Source organism: Pogoniulus pusillus, chromosome Z (genome assembly GCF_015220805.1).
Source record: "Pogoniulus pusillus isolate bPogPus1 chromosome Z, bPogPus1.pri, whole genome shotgun sequence".
NCBI classification, from domain to species: Eukaryota; Metazoa; Chordata; class Aves; order Piciformes; family Lybiidae; genus Pogoniulus; species Pogoniulus pusillus.
In genome coordinates this window covers 110,327,894-110,342,010 of record NC_087309.1, presented here as the reverse complement: position 1 = coordinate 110,342,010, position 14,117 = coordinate 110,327,894, and the positions used below count along the sequence as shown (strand labels likewise).

At 46.6% G+C, this 14,117-nt stretch overlaps 1 protein-coding gene across 1 annotated transcript in view; it reads right to left on the bottom strand.

The window, feature by feature from the left end:
- GAK (cyclin G associated kinase) overlaps positions 1–8,500 on the bottom strand; it is a 92,952-nt gene extending 84,452 nt beyond the window's left edge. Inside the window, exon 1 of the mRNA XM_064176354.1 lies at positions 8,243–8,500. Within this exon, the coding sequence (XP_064032424.1) occupies positions 8,243–8,384 (142 nt within the window). The 5' untranslated portion in view covers positions 8,385–8,500. The remainder of the gene's footprint in view (positions 1–8,242) is intronic.
- Between the last annotated feature and the right edge of the window lie 5,617 nt (positions 8,501–14,117).

The window sequence follows — 14,117 nt, the reverse complement described above, 5'->3', positions numbered from 1 at the left end:
CCCTCAGTCTCTCATAGCAGAGCAGCTCCAGCCCTCTGATCATCCTTGTGGTCCTTCTCTGAACACCTTCCAGCACCTCCATATCCCTCTTGTGACAGAGGCTCCAGAACTGGACACAGTAGTCCAGGTGGGGTCTCACCAGCATGGAGGAGGAGGATCACTTCCCTTGCCCTGCTGCCTACACTTCTCTTGATGCGGCCCAGGCTCTGGTTGCTCTCTGGGCTGCAAGTGCACACTGCTGGCTCATGTTGAGAACCCCCAAGTATCTCTCCTCAGGGCTGCTCTCAAGCCTGTCACTGCCCAGCCTATATTGGCACCTCCACCCAGACGCAGGACCTTGCACTTGGTCTCATGAGGTTGGTTTGGGCCCACCTCTGCAGCCTGCCCAGGTCACAGCTGTCAGACTCACCACACACCTTGGTGCCATCGGTGAACTTGCTGAGGGTGTACTCAATGCCACAGTCCATGTCACTAACGTTAAAAAAGACTGGCCCCAGGACTGATCCCTGAGGGACTCCACTTGTCCCTGGCCTCCACTGGGACATGGAGCCACTGACAGCCAGGTCTTTATCCATCAAACCCATGTTTCACCAGTTTGGAGATGAAGATGTTATGCAGGACAGTGCTGAAGGCTTTGCTCAGCTCCATACTTGACTGTTAAGTGTTCATTACACCTCTACTACTCAGAGTTTTATGAATGTTATCCCTCCAAAACTCAGCAATTAGACTACCACCACCTGTAAACCTAGCAGTTGCAGAGACCACAAAATTGTACCTACAGATCATTACTGCCTGTTTTCATTTGATACTGAAGAAACCTCAAAATCCACAGCAGCAGTTACTTCTGGTGTATGTCAATGACAGACACAAGTTTCACTACCAAACTGCAGCTATAAAATGTCACCTATGGCTTCAATTAATGACATTTTTTACATCCTAAAAAAAAAAAGGGGGGGGGGTGGTGAAGTTTGTAATCTATTGATTAGTTTCTAAGGAAAGAGCATAGTGAGAATTTTAGACTCGGATCAGTCCAAATGCATATTTCTTGTCATCATGTTCCTCATCTTCCATGTTCCTCTTCCACCCATCCTTATTGCTCAAGGAAAGCATAAGAAGCGAACACTCGTGAAGAATGGTTGTTAAATGTGTGCTACAGAACTTGCTTGTTACCTGCTTCCCATACAATTGTGTATCAGAAAGGAATCTGCAGTGAGGTAGGAGTCAGCCTCTTCAACCAAGCAGCACACAATAAGACAAGAAGAAATGGCCTTGATTTGCATCAAGGCAAGTTTAGGTAGGATATTAGGAAGAATTTCTTTACTGAGTGGGTTATCAAGCATTGGAACCGTTTGTCCAGGACACTGGTAAAGGTATTTAAGAGTCTTGTAGACATAGTTCTTAGGGATATCATTTAGCCAAGGATCTGCCAATCACATTAATGACTGGCCTAGATGACCTTAAAGGTCTTTTACAATCTGAGCAACTCTGGGATAAAATTCTAATTTCTTCGAAGTGTTAAGGAAAATGATACAAAAACACCACAGAAGTTACAGTGGTTTTAGCTGGCAGCTCTGCACTGCCTGAAAAGCCATTTTCTGGAACTTCTCTCAAGTGTCCCATACAGAAACCACCCCTACAGTGTGTCAGTCACACGATGTTTGAAGAGCTGGCAAGCACCCCCCCAGTCATCTGCTCATTAGGTTATTAATACAAGCAGAGAAATCTTCATCTGTGTTTGACTGTTCACTGGAAGGTATCAACTTCCTGACTCTTCTGCAAGAGAACCTCACACAAAGTGAATGTGATGGGTTAGAGCAGATCCCTCCTCCAGTAAAGCAAATTCACTACAACTCAGAATTTGGCAAGTCAGAAAAAACAAAACTGTAATTTTTTTTCCAATTCAAGCTAAATATAACAGAATAAGGAGAATAAACTACTGCAGAATATAATAGCCTTAAAGAAGATGGAGATTGGGTGAAGCAGCAAAGCAGCAGCCAAAACAGCACTGGGGGAAGATAGCAGCAGGCATGGCAGAAGTAGCTAAGGGAGAGATAAAAGTTGTGCTTCCAGACATAAAGCTTTTGATGCTCCAACTTAATCATATTAACTTATCCACTGTTGTAATTTTCTAGCCTATCCCTGGAATGTTTACTTCTCCACTCAGAGAATCCCACTACTCTTCCACTTCTAAGTTTCTCTGTTCCAAATTTGTTTATGTCTGAGATAGAAATCTAGCTCAAACGGCCACAATGAAACACTCATTCAAACGGTCACAAGAGACACTTGTCTCAGCTTTTGATGTGTATTTGTTAGGGCAAAAAGCACCTGGCTAAAACAGGAACACAAGTTTCAAGCACATTACAACCAGCCTACATGAGCAGGCCACATTTCTCAGTGTGCTCCAAAGGATAAGCTCTCTTCATTTGATGTCATCATCACTACTCTCCACTGACAAGACCCCGAGGTGTTCTACACAAATTCTTTCAGGATCAACCAAGATACCACTGCCCCATTTTCACATAGAATAACTTAGCCTACAATTCATAAAACAGCAGTTACACTAAAGAATTAAAGAGAAATCATAGCATATCCAAGCTTTTCAGTCTGCAGCTGAATTAGTTGTTGAGAAAGATGAAAACTAATGTTGAATGGTAATTATAGCATAAAGTGACTTTCTTGATGCAATTATCTTGAGCACAGATATCAAGGAACAGAATAATTTAAATACAAAGTGTTTCAAAATAAGTCCTTGAAAGGACTATTGGATGACTGTTTTTAGCTGGTTTATCTCAACAGCAGGAGACAAATATTCAAAACTTTAGAGATTATTTTTCTCTTAGTATTATCTCTGCCCTGGGAACTTTAATAAAGCTGAAATAGGACACATTGATAATTTCATTTACTGTTCAACCTACAAAACTCAACAGCAGTACTCATGCAGCAAAATGAAGTTTCAAACACTGGAGTACTTGGAGAGACATAACATTACTCACGGAGTGACTACAAGGCAGTTGTTGACTTTTAAAACTCAAAAATCCCTTAAAAATATTAATCTAACCAAGCACACAAAAGAAAAAAACCACACCCACACAACTTTCAGGAGATCCTTTTATACTTTCAGAATTCCAAAAGACTTAAACACAACAGGTTTTGTTCCATAAAAGTGAAGTTCTCTATGTCCATAAAAAAATCTCAAGAATTGAGGTTCTCTATACTTATATATTCTATTTTTATTCCATGAACAAGAGACGTGAAACAATTCACAAACTGTTGTGACCATGTCTGTTACCCCACAAATGCAACAGCTACCTGCTTTTACAAGAAAAAAATGCTCAATGGAAATGTTTAAGGAAGAACATGATTATATCTAAGAACTGAATAATCTTCAAGCTTGTAAGCAGTTGTGTCAATACCTTATTTAATATATCAGACCATCATTCACTTAGGACATGGCAAATATGTCTCTAGCTAACTACAAAAACTACCATAACTGTACAATTTACAATTCTCAAACAAAATAAAAATCAACTGCCTTTGTAACTATGGAATTTGACAGTGCATGTCTCAGAGATGCTAATCTCATGTCAGTTCACCCTATTGCCAGAAAAGCATTACTAAGCAGAACTGAGGAAAAAGTTTCTCTGTCTTACTGACCGCAAGAAACAGTGTGGCCAGCAGGACCAGGGGATGTCCTTCTGCCCTATAATCAGCACTGGTTTGGTCACACCTTGAGTCCTGTGTCCAGCCCCTCAGTTTAAGAAAGTCGTTGACGTGCTTGAACGTGTCCAAAGAAGGGCTCCAAGGCTGGTGAGGGGGCTGGAGCACAGTCCTGTGAGAAGAGGCTGAGGGAGCTGGGGGTGTTTAGCCTGGTGAAGAGGAGGCTCAGGGCAGATCTGTCTACAGCTATCTGAAAGGAGGTTGTAGCCAGGTGGGGGTCAGACTCTTCTCCCAGGTAACTAGCAACAGAACAAGGGGACACAGCCTCAAGTTGTGCCAGGAGAGGTATAGACTGGATGTTAGGAAGAAGTTCTCCACAGCACGAGTGACTGGCAGTGGAACAGGCTGCCCAGGGAGGTGGTGGAGTTCTTGTCCCTGGAGGTGTTTACAAGGAGATTGGATGAGGCACTTAGAACCATGGTCTAGTTGATTAGAAGGTGTTAAGTGATAGTTTGGACTCGATGATCTCAAAGGTCTTTTCCAACCTGGTCAGCCCAGTGACTCTGTGACCATCTTTGACATCAGCACTCCTTCAACTATTACTCTTAGAGCCCACTGGCTATGTTCTATTCCTTCTAGAGTACACTGGAGATAATAAATTTCCCCTATTTACTTAGAACCATAGAATCAACCAAGTTGGAAGAGACCTCCAAGATCATCCAGTCCAACCTAGCACCCAGTCCAGTCCAATCAACTAGATCATGGCCCTAAGTATCTCATGCAGTCCTTAAGCATCAACATTGGCAAGCAAACAAGCACACGTTCTATTAGAAGAGTTACTCTGTCCCACATAGGCAGAAATGAAAGCCATCTGGACCTTGCATTTGAAAAACAAAACTGCAAGGTTGTTTGACTGTGCTAACATGCTAGTTTTCAGGATAAAGAAACCAGACATCTCTGAAAACTACAGGTTTGCCTCTTGTGCTCATTTGCTCTCCCAACTCTCCTCCAAGGTCAAATGCACAGGCTACATCAATTGTTGAGTCATTAAGAACCATCTAGGTCCCTCATCTAGATGGTTGACAGACAATTGTGGTATTTCTGAATGACAAGGAAGGACATTCCAGAACATCCCAGATGTTAACTGAACAAAATCAATGTAAAAATGCTATTCTGTGGACAGTTATGCACAAGGCATATGGCAGAGACCACAGCTTAAGCCAACCTCACCTAAGCCTATAAAAATTAAACATGTTAGTAAGCATTTGGAGAACTCTTATCACACACAGCTGGGCTACAAGTATGCAGATGCCTGTGTTGTGATAGAGACAAGTAGAGAATATTCAGACTGACAAATTACTTAGGCCATACAAGAGTGCCTTCTCTCACAAAAGTGTCAGATACTGCAGACCTACTTATTAGATGTTAGTAAGTGTAATTGACTATGTTACCTAAGCAAAACTGAATGGTGGTCTGTGCACTTACCTAGAGGACCCAAAAGAACCACAGTTCCTGAAGACAGCATCACACAAAGGGCAAGCATAGATTAAATTCCAAATTTCCTAACTGCTGTAGGACACACAAATGCCCAAGCAGAAAATCCTGTAACCTAGGAGTACTCAGTTCATCCTGTGACACGCTTCATCTGTTTATGCCTTTGGAGGCAGTATCAGTGAGAGAGACCATCACCAGCTCATATCCCTCAGGTTGTTCTCAGCTTACTGTAGCAGCACACCACGTTTTCAGTGAACTCAGCCCTACCCCTAGCATGGCACCCCTGAAAAATTAACACATCCAAAGGAATTGTAGCTAAAGTCTCACTTTACAGCGCAGCCAAATGTGTATCTGCACCAACACAGGCAGCCAGCACACTAGAGAGCTGGAAAGAGTTGCAGCGTGTGAGAAAAACTGAACTTAAGCTGCCACATGATACTGTGCAATGCTAATCTACAGACTCTGATCACACCAACTGAAAACAAAGCAGACTCTATGATCTTGCAGGAAAGGCTCTGTGCATTGGCTTACCACAGATAGCTCACCACAGATTTGAAATCTAAATTCAGAAAGTAGCACTTGTCTTTCTGGTAGGCAATTTGGCATGAAAGGCCTCCCTTAGGAAAAACAGATCCTGCAATTATAAGCAAGGAAGGGAAAGCTTATAAACTGTAGTTACACAAGGGTGTATCAGAAGGTGTCAAACGTAGGTTCAAAGATCAAAAGTGAATTCAATTTCAGCAACAAACCCAAAATGCTAGAAACAAATTCAAGCCTGAAAACTGCAAGAGAGGTTGGGACTTCTATAACTTGCATTTACAGTGAATATACCCTGAAGGTTGGTTTAGTCCAGCTACATTGGTTGGAATGTATTCCTACAAAAAACAGGGACCTATTTCATTTGGTGAAATAGAGAAAACATGAAATGAAAACCTAATACTGAGATCAATGTGGAACACAGATAAATTCTCAAGAGCCTCTGACTTAAAAGCATGTCTCCACTTGGTTCAAATCATCTAATCTGCCATCTTTCCCCTACCGTTTTAGAAAGCCTGTGTCAGACCCTGGCAAACAGGAGGCTGCTGCCACAGGAAAGTATGAAATTCTTGTTTCAGAAGCAGGAACTGAGCAGCAGTTACATCTCAAACACAGCTTCCTGTCCTTCCTTTCCTTTGGTGTTCTCTGGAAACTGCTCTAGTCAATTCTGGAAGGAATGTAGTGGTGTCAGCAGCACCAGCTGTTTTGTTTGTGCTCACCTTGCAGTCACATTATATGAAGAGCTTACACTTCGTTCACAACTCTGGATCTTTTGTAAAGCAACTATAAAAGAAAGGCTCAAGGCAGAACTGGAAAAAGGTGACAGCCCTTATCTGAGATCATATGCTAAAGTGTTTAAGCACTGAATTAACTTATTTGACCTTAAGAACATGAAAGTAATGAAGACCAATGTCCTGTTGTTATACACAAGCACATCTTTAATAAACGAGCTAACCCTTTAGAATCATAGAATCAACCAGGTTGGAAGAGACCTCCATGATCATGCAGTCCAACCTAGCACCCAGCCCTGTCCAATCAACTAGACCATGGCACTAAGTGCCTCATCCAGGCTTTTCTTGAAGACCCCCAGGGACGGTGCCTCCACCACCTCCCTGGGCAGCCCATTCCAATGCCAATCACTCTCTCTGTGAAGAACTTCCTCCTAATATCCAGCCTATACCTACCCTGGCACAACTTGAGACTGTGTCCCCTTGTTCTATTGCTGGTTGTCTGGGAGAAGAGGCCAACCCCCACCTGGCTACAATGCCCCTTCAGGTAGTTGTAGACAGTAATAAGATCACCCCTGAGCCTCCTCTTCTCCAGGCTGCACAGGCCCAGCTCCCTCAACCTCTCCTCATAGGATTTGTGCTCCAGGACCCTCACCAGCTTTGTTGCCCTTCTCTGGACATGTTCCAGCACCTCAACATCTTTCTTGAATTGATCAAATTTCTCTCCCAACCTGGTAACTAAGACTTCAACCAAAAAAGTACTGAGTACTTACAAAGCTATTTTCATACAAGATTACTATAAGAAGCACTTACAGGAAATTTCGACAAGGAGAACCAACTCTGAACAGAGCTTTCAGGTGTTTAACCTAAACACCACCATCCACTCGTACAAAGTTAATCAATTAAGTCACTGCATTAATATTCACAAATACTCATTTTAATCTTCTTAGACAAGCTTCCAATGTCTGCTTGTCAAAACAAAGCAACTCCTCTGACCACACGGGCGACGGGATCCAAATTTCTGCTAATTTCAAAGTAACGTGCACACCAACCACAGCACCTACCTCAGCAGATCTGCAACCGGGGGTGCCGAGATGCCTCTACTGAAAACTGCCCAGAAATCTAATCTCAGCGAAGTCTACAGGCAGAACCGGATCAGCCTCCTAACATTTGCGTTCCCGAACTTCATTGTTTTAAAACCGAAAAATCCCCAACTTAACAGCACAGGCAGAGCTGCACCTTTGGCACAACAGTGCACACTGGTTTGGGTTTTGTTTGTTTGTGCGTCCGTTCTAGTTTTGTTTGTGGGGTGTTTCTTTGTTGTTGTGGTTTTTTTAAGTAGATATGCGACCCAGCATTTCCATGAGGTCCTAGATTATAAACTCTTTTGAGAGCTGTTAGGCGGTGACAGCATTTTAAGTCATAAAGCAAGTGAAGAAGGAGTCACACGACACACTAGACCCCTACACACGCTCCTCAAGCAGGCTAACAGCAGTGAGTATTGCTTCTACAGCCAGTCCTCGCTAAACGCCTTCCTGGGTGCCCACGGCCCCCAGCTAAAGCAGCAGCGAAGAGGCATAAAGCCTTTCGGAGAGGTCAGTCGGCCGCGCAGCAGGAAGTTGCCAGCCTACGGACCCAGCCGACCGGGCACCGTCACTCGCCCAAGGCCTCTCCCCGCAGGGCTCGGCCGGCCAATAAGGAAGCCGTCCCGGCCCAGCCAGGGGAGTAGGAGGTCCGGCGCCCGAGGAGGAGCCCAGCCCAGCCCAGCAGCAACGCGGCCCACCCCGCAGGGCCCGGCGCAGCCGGCTGCTGTCGTCCGCTCTTACCCTCGGCGATGACTCGCTTGATGCGCAGTTTCATGTCTCCCATCTCCACCGTCTGTCCCACGAAATCGTTCTGGTCGCGACTGGCGGCCCCCAGGGAGCCGGGGCCCGCCAGGAAGTCCAAGGCGGACTGGAAGAGCGACATAACCTCGGCAGGTACTGCCTGGTGTAAGAGGAGACCAGAAACTCAGGCAGGAGAGGGGCGGCTGCGCCAAGTTACCGACGACAGCGGCGGGAACTCCCCTCGCTCTCCGCCGTTCCCTCCTCTCCCGCCTGCTTCCGGGAGCCTTGCGTCATTTATGACTTCACAGAGCCACCTCCTCCCGGGCCGCCCCTGCGCCGCAGCCAGCCCGGGCGCCGGGCGCAGCGCCCCCCCAGGCTGAGGCAAGCCCCGCCTGTGGAAGCGGTGCGGCGGAGCGCTTATTCTGCCGCACGGAGTGTGCGGGGCATTGGCCCTGCGGCGCTGGCGGCGCGGAAGAAGGTGGCTCAGGCACCCCCGGCTGTCTGTCGAGGCGCGTTGCGGTGCGGAGCTTTCGCGGCCTACAGCTGGCCCGAGGAGGGAGGGGGGAAGCTGCGAGGGAGCGGAACGAGGCAGCTGGACCGTGCCCGGGGAGGTGAGACGTCGTTCACAGGATCACAGAATGTCAGCGGTTTGGAAAGGACCCAAAGAGATCATCGAGTCGAAACCCCCTGCCACAACAGGACCAATACAGTCTAGCTCAGGTCACACAGGAATGCATCCGGACAGGCCTTGAAAGGAACCAGAGAAGAAGACTCCACAACCTCCTTGGTTCCCCTTTTCGTTGAGGTGGAACCTCCTGTGCTGAAGCTTCCACTCATTGCGCCTTGTCCTGTCTCAGGGAGCAAGTGAGCAGAGCCTGTGACTCCCATCCCCCCTTCTCCTGACCCCCAGCCCTCAGATATTTATAAACATTTAGTAAATCCCCCCTCAGTCTTCTCCAAACTAAAAAGCCCCAGGTCCCTCAGCCTCTCAAAGAAAAGCCCCAGGTCCCTTCTCTAAGCTGAAGGGGAACTTTTCCCCCTCGCTAGCATTCGGCAGCTTGGCAGTCGCCAGGAGGTGATACTCCTTGTATCGACAGCTCAGCCTCCGCTGGCGGCACTAGGGTAGGAGGTGTATTTTTCCCGTGGAGTATTGCTGTAATCTGTTTACCCTTCGTCTGTCTCAGGATCTCCCCCCCCTCCATTGCTTTTCTCTGCATCGCTGACGTGCAGACTTCCATCCTTCCTGCACCCCCACAGCCTGCACCAGTATGCAGGAGAAGGTAGTGCTCATGGGTTTTCTGCATGTATCAGCACAGCAGGAGCCTCAATGCTTGAAATTGCTGCAATCTGCATAGAGCATCGGTTTGTGATTTCAGTGTAAGGCTGACTACCATGAGGGCGGTGCAACACTGGAACAGGTTGCCCAGGGAGATGGTTGGGACCCCGTCCCTGGAGATGTTCAAAGTGAGGCTCAGTGGGACTCTGGGCAACCTGATCTAGTTGAGGATGCACCAGCTGCCTGCAGAGGGGCTTGAGCTGGATGACCTTTGGAGATCCCTGCCAACTCAGACCATTCTGTGATTCTTTGACTTCTGCCTGTTGTTTGCACCTGCAGATCACTATCTGCTTATCTGCTGCATAAGGCTGTATAATGTGGGGCAGCAAATCACTGAAATCAAAGCTGTCTCAAAGCCTTTTGCTTCAGAAAGAATGCTGCTAGACAGGCTGCCCCTTCGGAAAGTTAATTCTCTTCACTATTGCAGTTCTGCCAGCAGCCATCAGTCAGATGCTGTCAGACATCCCCACATTCTGTAGGATTTCAGGTGGCTGTGCTTAGTTTCTCCCACACAGATGAGTAATTCAGTAGTTGAAAGCTGTATTTCTCAGTCAATTTTAATAAATTAACAGTGTGCTGTTCTTCATTCTACTGCGTGAATTACAAGACCCCTGGTATCTCCTGCTTCCCTCTCTATTCTGTAATGCCTGGAATTGCTACTGTAAATCCATCATCATAGAATCATAGAATCAACCAAGTTGGAAGAGACCTCCAAGATCACCCAGTCCAACCTAGCACCTAGCCAATAAACTAGACCATGGCACTAAGTGCCTCATCCGGCCTTTCTTGAACACCTCCAGGGACGGTGCCTCCACCACCTCCCTGGACAGCCCATTCCAATGCCAATCACTCTCTCTGTGAAGAACTTCCTCCTAACATCCAGCCTATACTTTCCCCTGCCACAACTTGAGGCTGTGTCCCCTTGTTCTATTGGTGGTTGCCTGGGAGAAGAGACCAACCCCTAGCTGGCTACAATGTCCCTTCAGGTAGTTGTAGACAGCAATGAGGTCAGCCCTGAGCCTCCTCTTCTCCAGGCTGCACACCCCCAGCTCCCTCAGCCGCTCCTCACAAGACTGTGTTCCAGGCCCCTCACCAGCTTCATTGCCCTTCTCTGGACACGTTCCAGTCACTTGAAGAACAGTAGACTCTGTTTTCCAAGTGAAACTTAGAAAATGCTTGGGTCATAGTGACACTGTTTAACTTAGGGTTAAGTATACTACATTGGTCTTCTAAGGAGGACCATAGACCAGAGGCTTCTTGGTGTAAAACTGTTCACTTTGAATAAACAGTGTATGCTTTCCTAGCAATGATGTCCCTGAAGAGCAGCCCAAAAGATTGATGGTGCCTAGCCTGTGCAGGAGCTTCCACGAAAGTAAATCAAAAGGATGTAAGAAGAAGACACAAAGGACACCAAGATCAAAATAAACAAGAACTTGTTGCTGAAAGAAGAAACCATGAAGACATAAAACTGTTGCGATGTCCCAGTTTGGGGCCACGAGCATGCCTGGGACTGGAGGACAGAAATTACTCCTTTCCAGGAGTATGAATGAGGATACTGCACACTGATTGGAAGTTTAAAGAGAGAGCATGTATACAAAAGGCAATCAGGTAGAGTAAGTACAAAAACCAACCTAGAATCCTCCACCCCTTCCACTTTCAGTCAGCCTGAGGGTAGGCCAAAACTACTCTCCTCAGCTGGGGCCTACAAAGCCTCGGTGGGCCTCAGCGATGCAGCTCAATTCCCTGCCAGCCATCTCCCCCATGAACCATGAGGTAAGAACATGCACTGTTCCCAAAGAGGTGAAGAGAAGAAAAGCAGGGAAGAGAAGGGGGAGACATCAGTCAGGCACTATCTTTTAAGCTGCGATACTGGAAGATGGAATACAATAACAACATTCTGATATCCTGGCATGAGCAGGTCCAACTCCCTGGGATGGGCCTCTGTCCCTATGGTTTTGTTAAGGGAGACCCAGGATCCCTCAAACTACCACAGATGTATGTTCCTCATGAGTGAATTTTACTCATTAACCTGTCATTGTGAAACAGAGTCACACCTCTCCTTGTGCTGAGAAGCTGCTTACCCTTAAGACCACACCTCTAACTGCAAGTGCTGTTGATTTCATAGATACTGTTGGTTTAATTGAAGGCAAAGACACAAACCAATTGGGTATTGGAAGGTTGTGCTTTGTTATGCAAAAAAAAAAAAAAAAGAGCAAAATTAATAATAATTTTGATATTAAGGCAAAGATTGTTAATAGCTGTGAAAATTGTTTATTAACATTAAATCTTGCCAGAAAACTTATTTACAGTGTTTGAAACACAGAGTTTGGATATTTATACACACAGGGAACAGGAAACCTGGAAACAGTTAAGAAACAACTAGCAAATGCAAACATTAAACTCGGAACTGGAAAGAAGATCTTAGCTTCAATTATACCACTTGCCCAGTAGGGAACTTGAGAGGCTTCTTCCTCCTGCTAAGGCTAAGGCAGAAGGCACAATAGAATCTAGTTACAGATTTTTTTACAAAGAGGCTTTGAATATTTACTCACAAAATAGTACCAGACAGTACCCAAACACTTGAAGGGAGTTCTGTCGGTGTCTTGAAAGTCACTGCAAGCAAAGCAGAGCACAATGTAGCAGGGCAGAGCAGGCAAACGCAGCACAGGCATGTGGCAAAAGCCTATTTACTATTTGCCTGAATACAATGGCCCCTTTGGCCACAGAGATTCACCACTCAGAATGGCACTTTGCCAAACCTGATCATATTAGGTGCTTGCTCTCCTTTGAGTAGAACAAATCTGGGAAAGTTTTGGACCCTTAAAGTGGGTGCCTCCAAGCCTTTTGTCTTCTCCCTGTGCTCTCCTTCCCCCCACCCTAGCAGAGAGAAGGGGACCATGAGATCATGCCTGGGCAAGCCAAGACATGTACAAGGCCCACTCTGGCCTTCCATGACATGCTTAAACGGTAGTTTGATGGTAAGAAATTAATACTTGGGGAATTTTATTGGAGTGCTCTAGCATTGTAGGTGACCATCTAGTGTCTTGGGTTTAAAGAGTGGACAGAAATGAAATTATTTTACTCCTGAAGGCAGTAAGATAAAACCACTCTTGCTGAATTGGAGAGGAATACAAAAAAAGTGTATTTAAAGATAGAATTATGGAATCAGCCAGGTTGGAAGAGACCTCCAAGATCATCCAGTCCAATCTAGCACATAACCCTAGCCAACCAACTAGACCATGGCACTAAGTGCCTCAGCCAGGCTCCTCTTGAACAGCTCCAAGGACAGCAACTCCACCACCTCCCTGGGCAGCCCATTCCAATGCCAATCACTGTCTCTGAGAAAAACTTCCTCCTAACATCCAGCCTGAACCTGCCCTGGCACAGCTTGAGGCCATGTCCCCTTGTTGTGTTACTGGTTACCTGGGAGAAGAGACCAACCCCACCTGGCTACAACCTCCCTTCAGGCAGTTGTAGAGAGCAATGAGGTCACCCCTGAGCCTCCTTCTTCTCAGGCTCAACAACCCCAGCTCCCTCAGCCTCTCCTCATAGGACTGTGCTCCAGGCCTCTCACCAAAGTATGGCATGCGTGAATCCAGATATGGGATACATGAGAACTCCCCCAAAGCCATTCCCCCAGCCAAGCTAAACCACCAAACTGCAGTGCTCCCTCTCTCCCCCCCAACCCTATCATCTGCCATTAGGCCCCAAACAGACCTGATTGTGCAGCAAGAAATTCACTGTAACCTTGAAGGTTGCAGGCAGGTTACTAACCCCATTAGTTACTAGTTAAGACTCCCTCTGGAGAGCCAAAGGAAGACAGAAAAGGAGAGGTTTGGCTTTGCTGCCCACTTATAAAGCAACAGCAGGATTATGGGGTTGGATAACAAAATAACGATTTCCAAGGTCCACCTCCTGAACTTTTCTGGTCCTCCTGGAGAACTCTGTGGCTTTCTTAAGGAGACCAGAGCCAAACCACCACACCTGGGCAGCTCACGGCTCAAACCTCAGACAATAAATCTTTTCATCAGGAATGGTGTGGTCAGCAGGAGCAGGGAGGTCATTCTGCCCCTGTACTCTGCACTGCTTAGACCACACCTTGAGTATTGTGTTCAGTTCTGGGCTCCCCAGTTTAAAAGGGACATTAGGATGCTTGAGCGTGTCCAGAGAAGGGCGACGAGGCCGGGGAGAGTCCTTGAGCACAGCCCTACGAGGAGAGGCTGAGGGAGCTGGGATTGTTTAGCCTGGAGAAGAGGAGGCTCAGGGGTGACCTTATTGCTGTCTACAACTACCTGAGGGGTAGTTGTGGCCAGGAGGAGGTTGCTCTCTTCTCTCAGGTGGCCAGCGCCAGAACGAGAGGACACAGCCTTAAGCTGCGCCAGGGGAGATTTAGGCTGGAGGTGAGGAGAAAGTTCTTCACTGAGAGAGTCATTGGACACTGGAATGGGCTGCCCGGGGAGGTGGTGGAGTCGCCGTCCCTGGGGCACTTCAAGGCAGGATTGGACGTGGCACTTGGTGCCATGGTCTAGCCTTGAGCTC